Genomic DNA, 19,219 nt, shown 5'->3' with positions numbered 1-19,219 from the left:
TATATATGCAGAATAATAGGTTCTTTGGTTCTAAGTTGAAATGCTCTTCTCTTTTTTGTGCATCTTAGCTGCGAGTTTTACCTTCCTAACTTAGTTGTTAGGGCAGTTCATAGAATTAGAACATAGATTGCATAATACTTTGCGATAAAAAGATATTAACATATTTAGTTAAAACAGTAGGTGCATATAGCTAGTTTATTTATTATATATATTTTGACTAGACAGTTTTTTTTGAAAGCCGTGGTTTATAAAAATAGACTGTCTAATTCACTCTCCTCTTTTTATTTAAAATGTCAATGTCGCTTCAGAGTCCACCTAGAAGGAATGATGTCAGATGGGCTATTGATAAATCTCGGACCTTTAGAAAATCTTTATATATATGGTTTTGACTAATGGAGCGGTCATTAGTAGACCTACTAATTTGATACGGAAAAGAAAGTTAGGAATTTTCAATGGCAAATGTCCCATAAAGAATTGCAGACTGCGGCTTCCCTGAAACATATAGAGGTTGACATGGTATAGTTACCTTTTTTATTGTGCAGTGCTTGTAACAAGCCAGAAACCGTAAATCATGTTGTTTTTTGAGCGTGTGTTGGCTCGGTATTGTCGTTAGAGATGATGTATTTTTTGGGTGGAGCCAGTTTGACATGATATCTTGTCCCAATGGCTACCAAGGAGGCTGGATGTTGAACAAACGATAGTGTTCTTTGCAGAGATGTTCCCAATGTCTACCAAGGAGACTGGGCGATGGATGCAAGCCAGGCTGAGCCTGAAGCGGAACCAATCGCCCGAATTTTTTGTATTTTAGCCCTTAAACAGAAGTAAAATCACGTTTAGACCTAAAAAAATTTTAAATGCAGTTTTGGACCCTTTGCTCGGCGCCATAGCCTATGGCGCCGAGCTAACACAGCTCGGCGCCATAGGCTATGGCGCCGAGGTCGTGTTGCGTTGGCACAACCCAGACGCGTGGCGTCGACGTGGAACCGAGCTCGGCGCCACAGATCTTGGCGCCGAGCTCGGTTGTGTTATTAAAATATTTGTTGCAGACATGAGCACAAAGCCCATCTAGCCCACTTGGTAGAGCACAAGGCTTCTAACCATGTGGTCGTGGGTTCAAGCCCCATAGTTTGCATTTTTTTTGTTTTTTTTGTTTATGTCGTTGGTGTGTCCGCTTAAATTTATTTCTCGCCTAGATTTTTTTTCACAATTGAAAAAATCGACCCAAAATATATGCTCATGTACTGATCGGCCAATATCTCTGTATGTGAAAGGTTGTGGAGAATAATAATAAGTAGGGCATGCTGTTTATCAAAGCAAATGTATATAAGGAAGAAAAAAATGTATAAAAATAGTTATAGTGATTTAGAAATAGTTAATGATTCGTAATGCAAAATTGTTTTCTATATTTTTACTAAGTTAGATTTTGTTCAAGAAATTTGTTCTTAACCTTTTTTAGCTACATGAAAAGCTCACTAAATTACTAAATGTTTTTTTTAAATTATTGGAGATGCACTAAGCTCTGCGGATTTTAATTTGCAAGATGAAAACATGCATGCCATGCATTCGGTCTTTTTAAAAAAGTAGTAAAATTTTGAATAATGCACGGATGACATTTTATAAAATTACTACATTGCTTTTGTATTGCACATGCATGATTTGAGCTAGTCGATTATTTACGCGCATTTTAAATTCGGAAACTGTAGATTGAAATGCGCGCGCATGCAGTGCAAGATGGAAGGCAACACTAGGCACAACGACATAAAAAAAATCTAGGCGAGAAATAAATTTAAGCGGACACACCAACGACATAAACAAAAAAAAAACAAAAAAAATGCAAACTATGGGGTTTGAACCCACGACCACATGGTTAGAAGCCTTATGCTCTACCAAGTGGGCTAGATGGGCTTTGTGCTCATGTCTGCAACAAATATTTTAATAACACAACCGAGCTCGGCGCCAAGATCTGTGGCGCCGAGCTCGGTTCCACGTCGACGCCACGCGTCTGGGTTGTGCCAACGCAACACGACCTCGGCGCCATAGCCTATGGCGCCGAGCTGTGTTAGCTCGGCGCCATAGGCTATGGCGCCGAGCAAAGGGTCCAAAACTGCATTTAAAATTTTTTTAGGTCTAAACGTGATTTTACTTCTGTTTAAGGGCTAAAATACAAAAAATTCGGACCAATCGCGCGGGCGGGCGTATACCCGCATGTAGTGTTGTAGAGTTGTACGCAGTACATACGTACTCACGCACGTCACATACAGCAAACAAACAGCCTGGTTCCTCAACACTCCAGGTCCAGGTGGGCAGGTGAGCATGTGCCGCCCAAACATTCCGCCACAGCTGTACGCCTGGTTTGGGATTCAAATGGTAACATTTTTTTATAGTAACATAGTTTTGTTAATTATGAATCGTGAAGCTCATGTACGGGAACCGCATAAGCAGCGTCATGTACTCATGTGTCGGCAATCAGGGGGGGTGCCGGCTTTGGACCCAAAGGAAATATAAAGAATTTTTTTAAGGATTTAACCCCTACAGTAAAATTTTCTACATAAGTGTCTTTGGAACACAGGATTCAATTCAATCAATTCCTTTGAAATTTCTATGGATCGCTTTTCTCTATACAAGCTTTAGAGAAAAATAATAAGATATCCAATCTTTTAGAAAATTTCTTACCACTCTTATCTCTCTATTCAAATTCCTACATAGCATTCAAAGGCTAGGTAAGAAATTTTTCTTGTATTCTTAATTCTTATATAGGATTGTAATTCATAGCAACTCTAATTATGTAGTTTTTCCTATTCATGTGTTATTAGTCTTCCTATGTTCCAGATGGGCCTAGACGTCTGGCGCGGCACATATCGGCAGTTGGAAGACCTAGCTGCTATCAATGATTCTGAACGGAGGAGGGAGCGCCGCATATTTGCGTGACCTCTAGCCCTTTCCGCGCTGTCCGTATCCTGGATATACTTGCTACGTGCATAACACATCGTGGCGAACAGAGACGGCGGCGTGTCGCCTACCCTGCTCAGCCCAGCCGCAGGTGCACCGCGTGCGTGGCCGTCGGCGTCCGCGACAAATTTTTTTAGAGCGACTTTATACTGTTGAACACCAAAATAAGCGGACGATCTGGCTTTTGGGCCCGGACAGTCCACGTGTCCCAAAATTAGATTAACTTGGGTGTTTATTCTTATCTCGTCCTTGGTTATCTATCTAATCACGTGGAAGTTGTTGGCTATCTCTTAGGAACAGATTCAGACCTCCTCTCCTATAAATATAAAGGGGCACGACCGATTGAGAACCCCCGAACACATTCCAATCGAACCATTTACTTTTCCTGCCTTAGAAGTAGATGTAGCGTAGTTCTAGTTATAGCCTTCCGCATATCCACCTCCACCCATATTCGACTCTACCTCGTCTAGATCCGTTTTGGGTGGCCTACCGATCCTAAGACGACTCTAGGATCTTACCCCTTCCGGGGGGCAAGATCTAGTTGTCCACTCAAGACCCCTTTCTCGATTTGCTCTCTTAATTTCTAGACGACTCCACGTCGTCTAGGGACCCCGGGTGACCTATCGACCCGAAGCACCCTAGGATCTCTTCCCCAGATAACGAGATCTAGATTCCAGCAAGAAGAAGGAAGACGACCCTGCTTCGTCCGGCCCTGTGCACGGACCGTCCGGCCCAGAGCCGCAGACCGTCCTCGCCGTCGCAGAGGGCACTGTCAGGCGGTACACCACCTAGTGATCGTTGCTGCCTAGATCGGCGCTAACATATCCTATGTAAAACTAAACTAAACAACAACAACAAATTAAGAATAGAGCTGTTCCGTTCCATCTAGTGACGGTAATGGTGAATTCCTAGTAAGGGAATACTTCCCCATACTCATCCCCGCTACAAAAAAGTATCGTAGGGTCCCCACGAACGGTTGCGGTGATATTTCTTCCTCATTCCCTGCGAAGATAAATCCTCGACAGGTGTAAACATTTTATTTTTATCATTTAATAGTACACAAAAACATTGTCACGTACAGTTTTAACGGGTCCCCGCGGGAAAACGGGACGAGGAATGCTTCATCGTCCCCATCCCCATTTACTTAACGAGAGAAGAATTTTCCCCGTTTACATTCTCATGGAGAAAGAATTTTTCCTGTCCCCGTCTCCTAAAGACTAGTTTGAAAGCAAAGATATAACAGAGTATTGAGGGGGCTAAAATCTCTTTGCTATTTAAAATTGAAGAGTTAGGGAATTTTAGCCCCTCCAATTCTCTCCAATAATCTGGCTCTCAAACTAGCTTTAGGGCTGATTTAGGAACCCCAATTTCCCAAGAGTTTTTCAATTTTTTTCATGAGAAATTAGTTTATTTTTTCTTAGGAAATTAAAAATCTCATAAAAAATGAGGTTGTCAAACTAGCCTTTAATGAAGAAAATCCCCACATAAATCTGTGCGCATTGCCGTCTCTAGTCCCACCGTACTGTGTAACCAAACCAAACGGTACCTAAAATCTGCTGGCGGAGGTTGCATTGCACTTGCACTTGCACCACGGCCCGCCCGGGACCGTGGCAGGCCGACAGGGGTTGCCAAGGAGAATCACGGGCCGCACAGGCGACACGTAGGCTACAAGCAGGCCCAACTACAAGCAAGAACGCGGCACCGTCGATAGCCCACGAATAAAAATAGCTCGCTCATTATTACTAGTAGGAAAATAAAATTATGCAGCCGATTGTATGTACAGAAGTGATTGTTTTTTGTCAACTGCTTCGATCGTGCTGGCTGGGAGCTCTACAGCACACATTCCCTAGCGTTGGGCCCTCTACAGCACTTAGCTGTGCCGGCTGACAATATAGTACGCAGAGCTGATAATTGGGCACGTGGAAGTATGCACACCGCCGAATAATATACTCTACTCCATCTCCCATCCACGTCCCAGTCACGCATCCACCGGACAGCCCCGGCGAAGAACACTGCAGCATATCCGGCATCTGCTGCAGCGCCCAGCCGAGAGCACAGACAGTACTCGCGCTGCAGGCTAGCTGCCCCATGCCCCCTCGATCTGTTGGGGTTGTTGGTGCACTGCTCACATACAACGGCGGCGTCGTTTGCCTGCACTCTGCGCAGACTGCAGTGCGCGCCGGTGGCCTGCACCCCCGTCGTCGTCTAGCTCTAGCCCCAATTTACAACTGCCGACCAATTGCATTGCATTACAGCTAGGGTTTCTGAAACTCTGGTCCGTGTTCAGGCAACGTGTCATGCATGTGCATAAATTAAAACCATCTTCATGCTCGTACGCACAAAATCAATATGGACATTGATACGTTCTCATGACCAAGAGCACATTAATTACGTCCGTTGTTTTCTTCTTTGCAGTATCACGAGTGGTGCGCAAACCTATAGCTAGCTAGCTCATTTGCGTGCACTGGCATCGGGTAAAGAGAGATTTGCTTTGGCTTTGCCACAATATATATAGTTAGCGCATCAAAACTGTTACATTTCCGGCCCTTTCTGCAGGAGATGACAACAAAACAAGAACAGAAGAAGAAGATTATCGATATGCTACTATAGCTCGCTACTCGCAGTCTGAGAGCTATGCTATGCAGGAGGTAACTATGGCAGACATACAGCCGCATGCATGCTGACGATCGATCGACTAAGCTCTAGTACCTAGCCTACTCTCTCTCTCTCTCTCTCTCTCTCTCTCTGCACAAATTAAAGGGGATCGGTGTGGAACAATAGTCTGTCTGTCCGAACAGCTAGCGCCACACGGGAAGAAGGCCACATGGCATGCATGACGGAGAACGAAGCATTGCCCCTCAGATCAATGGTGCCTCGGTTCATGGACGCTGGCGCCATAGTAGTCCTCATGGAACCCAGGCAGTTTGTGCGCCGTTAACGTTGCCTTGACGACCTCCTGCCCATCGACAGAGACGCTTCTCTTCGCTGGCGAAGAAAAGGCAGCAGGGGGCCCGCTTACTACATTAATGGCAACGTTCGCTTGCTGCTGCGGCTTGACGGCTTCCAGGGGCCTGATGGCTTCGACCTCCACGGCCGCAGTCAGCAACAGAAGCATCAAGACGGTGGCGGCAGCAGCAGCCGACGGCAGGGAAGTGGTAGTCCTCATATATTTGTATGCGTAGACGACCGTAGAGTAGAGCTAGGTCGTGGAGAGTGTGAGAATGGAGAGAGGGTTGAGAGCTAGAGATGAAACGATGTTGCAACGGAACGCAGGAGCTTGCTAGAAACAACAGGCAAAGTGGTCTGAACCATGCATGTGGCCTACGACACGCCATATTTATACATCCTCCTCCTCCTCTTCTTCTTCCCAAGTGATCGGTGCTGTACTCACTCATGCCTATCAGGAGGATGCAGGGAGTATAAAACTGGCAGTGTCGAGCTGTGCTGTCTGCGCCACTGTCGCCAACTCGGTGCACAGAGCGCGCGCGAGGCGGGTAGCTTAGCCTGTGGCGCCCCTGTCGGCCTTTAGGGACGGCCGCCCGCGCGAAACTTGGGGCCGTGTTCAGGCCGCTGGTCCCTGCTGGATTAGGTTGCGCCTGACGCTGAGCGCTAGCCAGGAGGAGGAGGAGGAGGACAAACCAAGACAAAACCCCTCCACCGGCCGTCGTCAGGTTTTGCGTTTGGTCCCTGGCGCCGCGCGCATCATGGCCGCTGGAAAGTTGCGCGCATGTCGCGCGGCTGGACAGAGAGAGGCTGCGTGTTTGTTCGCGTGTGCTTCATGTCGCCGCTGTCTCGGGGCGGGAGATGAAGTGAAGGCGAGCTCTGGGACGAGAACACTAGAACAGGGCTTTGGCTGTGGCGCGTCTGGACGGAGCCTTTGACATGGTTCTTGATGTGCGTGCGTGGCAAGCAAATGTCTCGGGAGACAGACAAAGGAGGATGGCTGTCTGCATTGACCTGGGTCATGCTCATGCATGGAAAGAACCATGTCCGCAGCTTGGTTAGGTTACGACTTACGAGGGTAGTAGATCTATTGAAGATTAGATAGGAGCTGCAAAGCAGGCATCAAAAACTTGGGCATGCAATGCAAGCTCATGCACGACGACGTTTAGGTTCAGTCACCACGCTCACGCGCCGGTACAGGGAGGCAATCAGGCAGGCAGGGCAGGCACCACCGGTGCTGTCAGATCCGAACCGAACCCAAGCCGTTCTCCAACAGTCTCGTGACAGGCTAGCTTCTTAACCGATTTGATTTCGACGGCTTGCTATCATGCTATGGCAGATCGGACGGTACGACCGACCGGAAATCAATCAGATCTTGTTCTGTTCGATTGGTTTATCCTGTATGTGTACAGAATCATCGCTGTGTACAGATGGTTCTTGCGCACCGAATGCTGCTGAGTGCTGACCTAACTGTTCTCAAATCCCAACTGGAATATTCAGTTCGCGATGAGCCTGTCTGTTTTACTACTGACAGCACACGTAAAGACTTGTACTAGTAGTAATTAGTAAATAAAAACTGTAGATCTTGAATCGATGGGGAGCACGCATAACAGAACACTAGTTCAATCACACCGATGGCTCCCAGCATCGTTTTATTTACAGAAAATCAGGAGGGGCGAAAAGGCATCACATACTGAGCCACAAAAGCCCCCTGGATGCACACCGCTAAGGGCATGTACAACGCTGTTTAATACGACGTGTCTTATACCGTGTCTAGGGAGGTAACTGTAAAATTTCCGAAGACTCGATCCTTGGCGAAGCCACCGTTCCTCGCGCATGGCTCGAGGCAAAGATACGATGTCGTCGCTCCGTTGTACGACGCCGGTCGTCTCTTCGGCATCCGGTGCTCCCGTTCATCTGTTTGGTCATCACTTTTGCATCACTAGTCCTGTCCATCCGTTTTGCCATGAAACAGAAAAAAACAGGTTCTCCCGTTCGTCGCCCGGCCGCCGCCGCCGCCATCCCTTCCGGCTCCCCGTCCGACTGCCGTTACCCCTCTCTTCTAGATGCCCTCCAGATGCCCTCCCCCACCGCGAGATTCCCCATTCACGTTCCCCTTGCTGCTGGCAACAACATCCCCTCCCGAACCCCCTCCCCTGCCGGCGCACACTTCACCGGTGGCGCCCGCCGTCCATTCGCCGCCCCAGCACGTGTACCATCCCCGGCAAGCCACACATTCATGGATCTGCTTGAAAGGTAACATTCCTGTAAATATCACGTAGATTCAGCTAGAGTTCCTTTGATCTCGTAGGTCTGTGCTTGCAACTGATCTTGTAGGTCTGTTCTTAGCACACAGTAATCTATTCTTTGCAAATTTCTTTGATCCCATATATCTGTTCTTGCAATTGGTTAAGTCGTAGATCTATTCTTGCAATTGATGTAGCAACAACAATGAATTCTATATCGTTAATGGACAGGTTTGCCATATAAGTAAATACTACCATATCTTTTGAGAAATCCTGCAGGTTCTTTGCCTTTTTATTTGAGTACTATACTACCTTATATAATATAGACAACATTATTCAATCTTGATGAAAATATATGTCTGCAACAAAATTCATTGAACTATATGTAATCACTGCACCAGTTATCTTTTACAGTTTGCAAATTACAGATTTTGGCTAATACTCCCTTTTGTTCAGTTCTAACAGTTTCATGCATTACATGGTGGATGATCAACAACGAAACCTCCCCGAGAACTCTCATTTTGTTGGAACAACATCTCATGTCATTCAGATCGATGGAAAAAATGAAGAAGTTAGGAAGGATACTCGACTAATTTGGAAAACAGATGAAAATGTTAGAGTGGTATGTCATTAGCTGAACTTGTGTTAGCATCATTAACAGTTTTATTTTAGGTGAATGACTGAACTGTGTCTTGATTGTGTTCTATGTAGACGAGTGCTTGGTTGAAGCATTCCATCGACTCATTGAGTGGAAACAATAAAAAAGGAGATAAATACTGGGAGGACGTATCGAAGGAGTACAATCTTACTACTGAGAAACCTAGATGGAGGACTAAAACTCAGGTAAAGGAGAGGTGGCACAAGTTAAATAGGTGGACAAACCTATTCAATGATTGTTGGTTGAAAGCTAGGAATATATACACTAGTGGGTATTCAGACCAGATGTGGATTGATAAAGCTCACAAGTTCTATGAGGAAGAAAACAATGGGTCTCATTTTGTGTTTATGGATGTTTGGAACATGGTTCGTAATGAGGCAAAATGGTTATCTTATAATGACCGCAGCAACCAAAATAAAAGGAAGGAGATGGACAACAGCAACCCAATAGTAGATGAAGGCGAAGATATCGAGCTCCCTAGACCCATTGGACAGAAGGCTGCTAAGAAGGCTGCTTTTGAGGCAAATGGGAAGGTTGCTAAGAAGGCTGTTTTTGAGGCAAAAGGGAAAGAACGCCGAGTTGATGAGCTGGACAGATTTGAAAAGATTCAAAATGGTTGCCATGCCAATCGTATGAAGGTTCTTGAAATGCAACAAAAGATAAGCAATGACAAGATTGAGGCATCAAAATTATCTCTGCAAGCAGCAAAGGATGAGAAGGAAGCAAAGTTGTTGGAAAAAGAGTCCAAGATGCTGGAAAAAGAGTCCAAGATGCTAGAAACTTACTCTTGTCTCCTCAAGCAAGACATGTCTGCAATGCCTGATGAAATTCGAGCTGAACACATTGCTGCACTCAAAAGTTTGAGAAAAAAATTATTTCTAGATTCTTAGTAGTGTCTTGTTCCAGTTCTAATGTCTTGTTTTTATTATTATCTGAATTTGTCATGTCTGTGTGAAACTGGAATGTGAGACAGTGTCTTGTTTTTATTATTATCTGAATTTGTCATGTCTGTGTGAAACTGGAATGTGAGACATGCATGTGAGACATCGATTTTAATTATTATATGAATTTGTCATGTGTCAGTTTACTTGTGTCAACGTAATGTGAACTATCAGTTTACTTGTGTCAATGTGAACTCCTGCTGGCTGGTGCTGCAACGCACAAGTGTGAACCTCAGAAGTCAAGTGTGAACCTGAGAACTTTGTGTGAACCTGAGATGTCAAGTGTGAACCTGAGAAGTTTGTGAGAACCTGAGAAGTGAACTAAGCTATATATATCTCTCGGTGAACTACAAATGCATTACCAAAGATGTCTCGAGCAAATACACCACAAGAAAGTGCCAATTCTACACAGGGCAACGATGAAGAATTGGAGTTCACTGATGCTGATGATGTTTACACAATGGAAGATCTTCTTGCCGAAGAAGAATTTCTAGATGGCTTTCTTGATGAAATTGGTCAGGATATCATCTCCAATTTGCAAGAACAGTCGACACGACGGAGATGCTATCGTAGAAGGTTTGTTCCAAGGCCTCGTGAGGAAGCAAACACAGATCTTATTGCTTGCTATTTTTCTCCTAATCCAATTTATACCGATGAGATGTTTCGTCGGAGATTTAGAATGAGGCGACCATTGTTTTTGAAAATTGTTGCTGCACTTAGTGAGTGGTCACCATATTTTACTGATAGATTGGATTGCGTGGGAAGGGAAGGACTCTCACCTATTCAAAAATGCACGGCTGCCATTAAAATGTTAGCTTACGGTACTCCAGCTGACCAACTTGATGATAATTTGAAAATTGCAGCAAGCACAGTTTTGGAATGTTTGGGTAATTTCGCTAAAGGAGTTATACATGTTTTTGGTGAAGAATACTTGAGGGGTCCAAGAACTGATGAGGTTGAACACCTTCTCCAAGTCGCAGAAGCTCGTGGTTTTCCTGGTATGCTTGGAAGCATAGATTGTATGCATTGGCAATGGGAAAAATGTCCAGTGGGATGGAGAGGTCAATTCACTCGTGGAGATAAAGGTGTTCCCACCATGATCCTAGAGGCGGTAGCATCGAAAGATCTTAGAATATGGCATGCTTTCTTTGGAACTGCAGGGTCCAACAATGACATCAATGTCTTAAATAAGTCACCGTTGTTTATCCAAAAATTAAGAGGCGAAGCTCCTAGAGTACAATATGTTGTGAATGGAAAGCAATACACCACAGGCTATTACCTTGCAGATGGAATATATCCGGACTGGGCTACGATTGTGAAATCGATATCAAGTCCTCAAAATGATAAAGATAAGTGTTTTGCAAGTCGTCAAGAGAGTGTAAGGAAAGATGTAGAGTGTGCATTTGGCGTGTTGCAGTCCAGATTTAATATCGTTCGACGACCAGCACGCCTATGGAAAAGGAAAGATGTAGTAAATATAATGCAAGCATGTGTTATCTTACACAACATGATAGTTGAAGATGAAAAGGAAATGGCTATGATCCCTTTGGATTTGAATGAGAATCCTGGAGCATCTATCGCTTTACCACCAGAAGTGAGCAATCAAGCTAATCCATGTTTTGCAGATGTACTTCGACGAAATGCAGAGATTAGGGACCGCTCAAAGCACATCGAGCTCAAAAATGATTTAGTTGAACATATATGGCAACGATACGGTGGACATTAGATCAATCATATATGTATGTTTCATATTGCAAAATTTATCAGCTATGTGATACATTTATGTTGAAACCTCTATGTGATACATCTAATTATTGGTTTTAATTATTATCTGTGTCTGAATGCATTTTCACTATTCTCTGATGCATTTTCATTAGCCTCTGCAGACCTCTGGGCTCTCTCGTTACCTTAATTTTCTGCACCTGAATGTGAACTGTAACATCATTTCTTTTTTCCCACAACATGCCAAAGCAACTTCTCTAGTTCACCCCTTTGATTTTACCATATCTGCATCTTAAGCACTACTTTGAAAATAATGTAGCATTCTGAAACTGTTGTCTAGATTCTCATCAGTTTATTCAGCAAAGTGAGTAATTCAGTTTTAGAGGTTCAGAGGTTCAGTTTTTTCAGCAATGCGCTACTCTGAACAGCAGTATAAAGTCAGAAAACAACGGTGTGAACCTGCAATGTATGCGCAATACATGTGCACAATGGATCAGTCACCATTTAATACGATGAATTTGAAACATTAATTAAGATGTAAGACTTTAGATACGTCCCTTTGTACTGAACTGTGTCTTAGGTGTGTTTTATACTTGGAGGACCGTGTCGTGGTATCTACATTGTACATGCCCTAACTCGTCCTTAATGACGAGCTCCAACTTCCATATTTCCTTATTTACAGCGTCTCACAGTGAGATCTCAGGCCCGTTGGTTTATTGTCGGAGGAAGGACAAGAATAGTCGCCCGCCCTCAGCGGAAGAAGAAGAGCAAGCACCAAGATACCGGAAACCGCTACTTACAGTTAACACTCATCAGCAACGTAGCACAGCATCAGGGACGAACGGGCAGCAATGGCGCCGCGCCGCCCGGCGACGTCACTGGCCTTCCAGGAGCACTCTGAGGCTGTGAAGCCCCTCAGCCGAAATGCTCCTGGTGACCCTGCCGGTCCTCTTGTTGGCTCGGCTCGGGGGAGGGGCGTCCGGGTGGAACGAGACCATCACAGCCGTCAGGTTGTCGCTGGCGCCCCGCCGCACCGCCTCGTCGACCATCTCCCTGCAGCACAGCCTCAGGTCGTTGTGGTCCTGGAGCCTCCGCCGCGCGAAGTCCACGGCGTTCTGGCTCGAGAAGAAGTCCCAGATGCCGTCGCTGCCGATTATCAGGAACTCGTCGTCCTTGGTCAGCGTGACCATCTTCAGCTCTGGTTCGGCGCTCAGGGGCCCTCCTGGCTCGCCCACCTCTTTCATGCCATCCAGATGCCAATCACCGAGCGCTCTGGTCACTGCCAGCTGACCGTTCAGGTAACCGTCGTCAACGTAGCCGCCAAGTGACTCTACGCGCTTCCTTTCGTTCATGCAGCAAGGCCTGTGGTCCTTGGACATCTCAATGGCAGTGCCACGCCGCGAGAGCACCGCTCTGCAGTCACCGGCATTCGCAACCAGAAGGGACCTGCACAAGATATGCTAGCAGTTAGCATGGGCAATGATTTCAAATAACTAAAAATCATGTCTTTATAAACCTAAAGAGCCTTTTGCACTCAATACCTTCCAAAAATCATTGCTGTAAGTGCTGTCGTTCCAGAAGAAAGTCCCCTGTGATGAGAAAATTTCTCTGCAAACTTACTATCAGTTTGCACAAATGACCTCTTTACCACCTTTTCAAGCTCAAGAGGAAAATCAGCGTCTTCCACGATGACCCGTGGCAAGTTATCACGGACATAATGAGCAGCATCTTTGCCATTATGGCCATCAAACACCTGTGAATAAGAACCAAAGCCTGTGAGAGAACAGAAACATAGGATATTTCATATCCCTGCGCTTACGAAACTACGGGGAAGCAACCCTCTAACAGATGCTGCTAAAAGAGGTTAACACACACACAAACTCCTAATTTTAAAAAGGTGCTGATTTATTCGCTATGCTGTAGGCACATTCTAGCACGAAGAGTGCATTAAAATTTACAGCAAAGGTAGATAGCTTCAGAAGAAGCTAGAGACATGATTTCATTGCTGAGAGGAGTGAATTGGATATTTAAGAGTGAACAGGTAATTACCCCATAGAAAGAAATTAGATATTTAAGAGTGAACAGGTAATTACCCCATAGAAAGAAATTACTTCATCTTCGACTGAGTCATAGCCAAAATTCTTTGCCAGATCAGAGATGCACACATGGGCATCTTCCATGTAATCGCGACCTCCAATATCAGACCATTCCCCTGACCGGATGAATGGCACAAAGTTGTTCAGCTTAGTCTGCTTGAAGTCAACAGCCACTGTGTTCTCACAAACTCTCTCCATCTGCACATTATCCAGAGGATCAGAGCCCAGTGAAAAAGACAAACAACTCAACCAAAGCACAAGCACTATATAAGATTCGGTTGAGGCCATGTTTGGTTTCAATTTCAATTAGTCCTAGGACTGAACTTTAGTCCCTACATGTTTGGTTCTAGGACTAAACAGATTCTAAAATCATTAAATACACTGTCCAAAGACTCAAATGCCCTTAGAATATACTCATAATATTAGTTATCCATACAAAAAGGTAAGGGCAACATAATAATTATGGGCTTTTAGTCTCTTTTAGCACCTATGTGAAGGACTAAAGACTAAATCATTTTAGTCTATATTTTAGTCCTAGTGTTTGGCAAAAAAGAGACTAAACAAGACTAAAAACTAGAGACTAATGTTTAGTCCCTCTAACCAAACACCCCCTGAGAAACTCTGAAAACGAACAGGTTAATTCCAAGTCCAAGGCAATGAATACAAATCCTACTCCCGCACTCCCACCCTGCCAAGAACTAGAATTCCCTTAGTAGACATACTTGTTACCATCACAGAGAAAGCGCAGAAGTTAAGTAGTAATTACAGCTGGTTGATAGGGACGTAGAATCAGACGTCCAATTTGGTAAAGTTAAGTGACAGAAGGCAAATCATTACTGGACAGGAAAGGCTGCATGTAACCATTTCTAGAGAGGGCAATAATAGAAAAATCCAAGAACGACGTGTGACCTTGTCTTCCAGCCAAAAAGGTAATAGCATCATATAAACTTGGCAAAGGAACAAACAGCCGTGGCGATATGATAGGACATCAGAAATCCCGGTTGTTCGTCACAGTTGAGCTAGTTAGCAGAGCCATGTAGAGCCAAGAGGTGGACATTCTTGTGCGCCACTCCATAATCCACTTCTTGTTTGCAACATCGCTAGCAGTAGCAGGTAAAGGAACAAAGCTACCCCATTAAGGTCTAAAGGAAGGGCACCACGGGCTACCAGATGATATTCTAGATAGAGTGCTATAAAGAACATGGATCACTAAAGACTTGTCCGGATTGCCCAATCAACAAGAGAAGAAATACCATGACCTTTGACCCTTTTTTCTTGTTCTTGGCCTCCATTGAGGAACAAGTGAACACCAACTGAACTTTGCCATACATGCTTACCGACTAAATGGTGGATTATCAGCAACATCCAGGAAAATCTATATTTCTCGACGTTTGACTTTGATCCTTAGTAAACGAAGGACGCAGCAGTACCACGTGAACTTTGGCGTACCGAGTACTACTGCTCGGTCGAAATGAAAAGACTTGGCAGACCAGTACATCACATGCGTATATCACAGGTACCACAAATTCGTCACGGAATCAAAAGTACAGCGCAAACAGGGCAATGCACAAACAAACAACTGTACCGGAAGCTACCAGTACAACCACAAAGACATGATCTTTTCCCCCCACGCAACCTGAATTTTGTGCTAGAAACTTGTCCCCGTTGAACGATTCATCAGAGCATCTCCCCTTTTCACACCTACTGACCTACCACTACTAGTGTGTGATGGAGAAAAAGGATTATATTACATAGCTAAAACAACGGGAGTTTGTTTAATCCTACTGCTGCTCCATTAAATAACTAACTAATCTCTCTTAGCCCTACCTATGCTTTACCCGAAAAAAAAATGAAATTCCCGGATGAAAGGAAAGCATTTGCATTTCCACAAGAAAAAAAGGTGACGCGGAAGCAACCAAACCAACCAACCAACCAACCAAATCGGTTCCGTCTCCGCAACCGACCTACCCCCGCGGTTGAGCGGCGAGCGGAACCCCCGGGAGGGAGGGTCGCCGCCGAGAAGGAAAAGGCACGAAATTTCATCGGGCAAGCGAGGGAAAGAAAAAAAACAACAACGGCAAACCACGGCGGAGGGGCAATCTGGTACGCACCGCATCACCGGCGCGCCTGTCGGTGTCCTGGTCTCCGAAGCCGAGCCTCCCTGCTGCGTCGTCCAGCCCCTCCACGCACATGTCCGGGCGGGGTACGATGGCGCGGCGCGATCCCGGCCGGCTCCCGAGCGAGCGTACAAGGCACGTAGGATCCTCTCACCCTCTCTCGCCGACGGCTGGCTACGAAGCGCGAAGGACGAGCTGGCGAAGAAGCGCGAAGGACGAGTCCTGGGCGGGCGAGCAAGGGAAAAAGGAAGGGAAAAGGGGCGGCTGGCGATGGAATCGTGGGAGGAGAAAGCGAGCAGGAATCCGAGTAGGGGTGGGCATTTTAAAACCGAAAACCGAACCCGAACCCGAACCGAACCCGAATAGACCGAATTGTCGGTCTATTCGGGTTTTCGGGTTCGGGTTCGGTTCCTATATGTGCTATATTTCGGGTTATGGGTTCGGGTTCGGTTCCTAACCTTTAAAACCCGAATAGACCTAATAACCCGAAATATAAAAAAGCTCTTAATATGTGATGGTATTATTATATGATTTATGAACTTATTAGCTAGAAATAATGATATCATCTTAACGATAGTATATATATCTTTATATGCTAATTTTTATAGTCACTTGTTGTAGTAATAGTACTTTCAATTAATTATTCATTGTATATATTTTAACAAAATATACTAGTCTCTCTACAATTCGGGTCTATTCGGTGGACCGAATAGACCGAACCGAAATTGTGAGTCTATTCGGGTTCGGTTCCTAAAATATTTTTGAAAATTTCGGTTCTCATTTTTCAGAACCCGAAATTTCACAAACCCGAATAGACCGAACCGAATTACCCTAATACACCGAATGCCCAGCCCTAAATCCGAGCGTGTGGGAGCAGTGCAGCGCAATGGGGGTGGGCGGATGGGGGATATAGCGAGAGGAAGAGAAGATTCTTGGGAATATCGCGCGTGCAAAGGATTTTTTTTCTATGCCCCCTCTTCCCTATCTCTCTCTACATGACTAGTACATGTTATATTTGTAGTGTTTTTTTAGCCTGCGGTTTGATCGCGGGGCACGTTATTTTTAAAAATGTGTTTTTTTCGTTTTCCACGGGTAGCTGACAGCAAACCACCCCGTCCACACGGTCAATTACCGTGTGACCCTCTACCAACGAGCGGTTTATTTTATTACCGTGCATGATTTACGAGGCCGGCCGCGTGTGCGGTGTGCCTTTCATTTTTTATATATATATATTGTTCCCAGACACGGTTGAGCCCAAGCGACGGTAAATAAATAGAATCGTACATACAACCACACGTACAAGAAATGTAGTCCGTTTAGTTCGAGTGAATAAAGCTCTATTTTAGTAGGAAAATGCATGTACATACAACCACACGTACAATAGATTATAAAATAAATTAAATCATATTAAATTTAACTTTTGTCTCTTATTTATTTCAGTTGTACTAATAATAGGAAAATGTTAAATAATTTTTTAGTCTTCTTACGAGTTATTTAATATGTTTTAAATACTTTTAGTCCTTCTAACCAAGTAGGCTTATGCAAGAAGAAGGAAATGTCGGCAAAGATAGATATTTGAGGCAATGCATGCATGCACATGCCGCAGCCACGAGCAGGTAGGTATCTAGGCCGCCATGATAATACAAAGGGTCCGGCACGGTGCAGTCCACTAATTACGTGTTTTTGAGGGCGATGAGATGCTTACCTCCACTGTACCCGTGAGGGTGATATATATGTGAGTACGCAGGAACGGATCGCCGGATCGGCTGAGGCCACACACTGCATGGCGTAAGTGCTCACCTCACCGGTTTGTTCGGCCCTGCAGGGTGGGTGAGTCGAGTCCTGTACACTTGTTACACAGTATCTTCCCTTTCCTGAACGAACTCGAAAAATATCACTGTCCCCCTTTGATCTTCCGGGTTAAGACGTGTAATAACTGTAGCCAGGGCTTTTGTCCATAAATGAAAAAAAAAACATGTTTCTGCGCTCTCTCTCTCTCTCTCTTATATTTTAGACAGAACAAAAGTTTTTTTAGACAGCAATGTGTTTACCAAATATAAGGGGCCCGTATGGTTTAGATGACTACAAATTAGTCCCTTCATTTTAGTCTTATTTAGTCACTAAATTACTAAAACAGTGAGACTAAAATAAATGCTAAATTGTTTTAGTTCCTGGTACGTCCCTCGAGGGGTGACTAAAGAGAATAAATCATATTAATTTCACTTTTATGCTCCTTTATTTCCTTTGTTTTGGTTAAACTAATGGCGGGAGAATGATAAGAGGTATTTTGGTTCTTTTATGATTCTTTTAACGTTCTGAATATTTTAAGTTTTTAGAACAAAAAGTGTAAAGACTAAACTTTAGTCCCTATACTAAAGAACCCAAACAGGTTATAAGTAGCAATGTATAGAATCCAATAATATTTTTAGGCAACAAAGACTACTATAAATTTCCAATAGCTAGGATGTACAAGATCACATAAACTACTTTTATAGAAGAGAAAAATCTAAATGTTATAATAGAAAAACTATCCACCCGAGTTATTTGGTCACCTTACTTAGTCCTATATAGCTTTAATACTTTATATACATAATGTTTTCTCATTCTAAAAATAGAATAACTCCGTTGTGGAGCAGGTCTATATATGTCGCAGAGTGAAGCAGGTAAAAGGAGCGCTGGACTCGCAAGTTCGATAGTCTTTTGTGAGACCAGAGATGCAGCAAATCGGAGTAAGGTTCGGTAATACCTATCTCAAAAACAAACATTAGTGGGATGTTTGGTTTAAAGAATTAAATTTTTATAGATAAGGTGATACATTGTGAGTTAGTTTTATAAATTTGGTGTAATAAATTCATTATACTTATATTATTACTAGTTACTGTAAGATATTATCTTACGAGGAATAAGGCGGTGACAGATTAACTCATTCCATTACATAAAAAAATAAGTTACAAGATGATGGAGAATCGCAATCCTGGAACCAAACACCCCTAGAAACAGGAGTGTAAAATATGGTCCGACACGAAATAATATGGGTCGAGTTAGCACGACATGAAGATGGGTCTGGACCGGACCTCAAATTCCGGCCTGTTGGGCCTCGGCACGGCCCGCATAGATGAGTCAGGCTTGGGCCGAAACGACCCAATAAAGCTCAAGTTGTTTAGTTTCTTTAATTTAGTAAGCTACCGACTTTATATTATTGTGATATTTTATGGGATCAAGCAATGATACGATTGTTTAATATCTTTAATTTAATAAGGTATGAACTTTATATGGTTGCAATATTTTGATTTTATGTAGTCAGAATATATGGGTCGGGCTTAGGCCGGTACGACCGAACGAAGGCACGACGTGATTTAGGGTCGAGCTGGGTCACTGTTTTTACACTTCACGATGATATAAAACAGCCCAATTTTTTTAGGTTTTACTGACTCCAATCCGTTTGATACGAAGCACGATGATCATAGTTTAGGCTAGCTAGACCCGTCTAATTCTCAGCACTAATCATGAGGAGTTGAGGACCCGTGGCCCGTGGGTGGAGGTCAAC

At 44.2% G+C, this 19,219-nt stretch overlaps 1 protein-coding gene across 2 annotated transcripts; it reads right to left on the bottom strand.

The window, feature by feature from the left end:
* Positions 1 to 11,962: 11,962 nt before the first annotated feature.
* LOC100191216 (uncharacterized) lies at positions 11,963 to 15,951 on the bottom strand. 2 transcript variants are annotated; one of them, NM_001136650.1, is made up of 4 exons: positions 15,667 to 15,951; positions 13,553 to 13,753; positions 13,001 to 13,212; positions 12,007 to 12,905 (listed from the first exon to the last, which is right to left on the bottom strand). In NM_001136650.1, exons 1-4 carry the CDS (start codon positions 15,745 to 15,747, stop codon positions 12,335 to 12,337), a joined length of 1,065 nt encoding a protein of 354 aa, NP_001130122.1. In that variant the 5' UTR covers positions 15,748 to 15,951; the 3' UTR covers positions 12,007 to 12,334. The 2 variants fall into 2 exon arrangements, with proteins under 2 accessions (XP_008680948.1, NP_001130122.1); XM_008682726.4 differs by lacking the exon at positions 15,667 to 15,951 and having other exon boundaries at positions 11,963 to 12,905; positions 13,553 to 14,096.
* Positions 15,952 to 19,219: the final 3,268 nt, after the last annotated feature.

Source organism: Zea mays, chromosome 5 (genome assembly GCF_902167145.1).
Source record: "Zea mays cultivar B73 chromosome 5, Zm-B73-REFERENCE-NAM-5.0, whole genome shotgun sequence".
Lineage (NCBI taxonomy): Eukaryota > Viridiplantae > Streptophyta > Magnoliopsida > Poales > Poaceae > Zea > Zea mays.
This window is presented reverse-complemented; position numbering and strand designations above follow the sequence as displayed.

Coding starts and splice junctions, on each gene's coding strand:
- LOC100191216 (XM_008682726.4), bottom strand. CDS start 13,843: ATGGCCTCAACCGAATCTTATATAGTGCTTGTGCTTTGGTTGAGTTGT. Junction 13,213..13,552: donor AAGTAATTTCTTTCTATGGG/GTAATTACCTGT, acceptor TCTTATTCACAG/GTGTTTGATGGCCATAATGG. Junction 12,906..13,000: donor ACAGCAATGATTTTTGGAAG/GTATTGAGTGCA, acceptor TATCTTGTGCAG/GTCCCTTCTGGTTGCGAATG.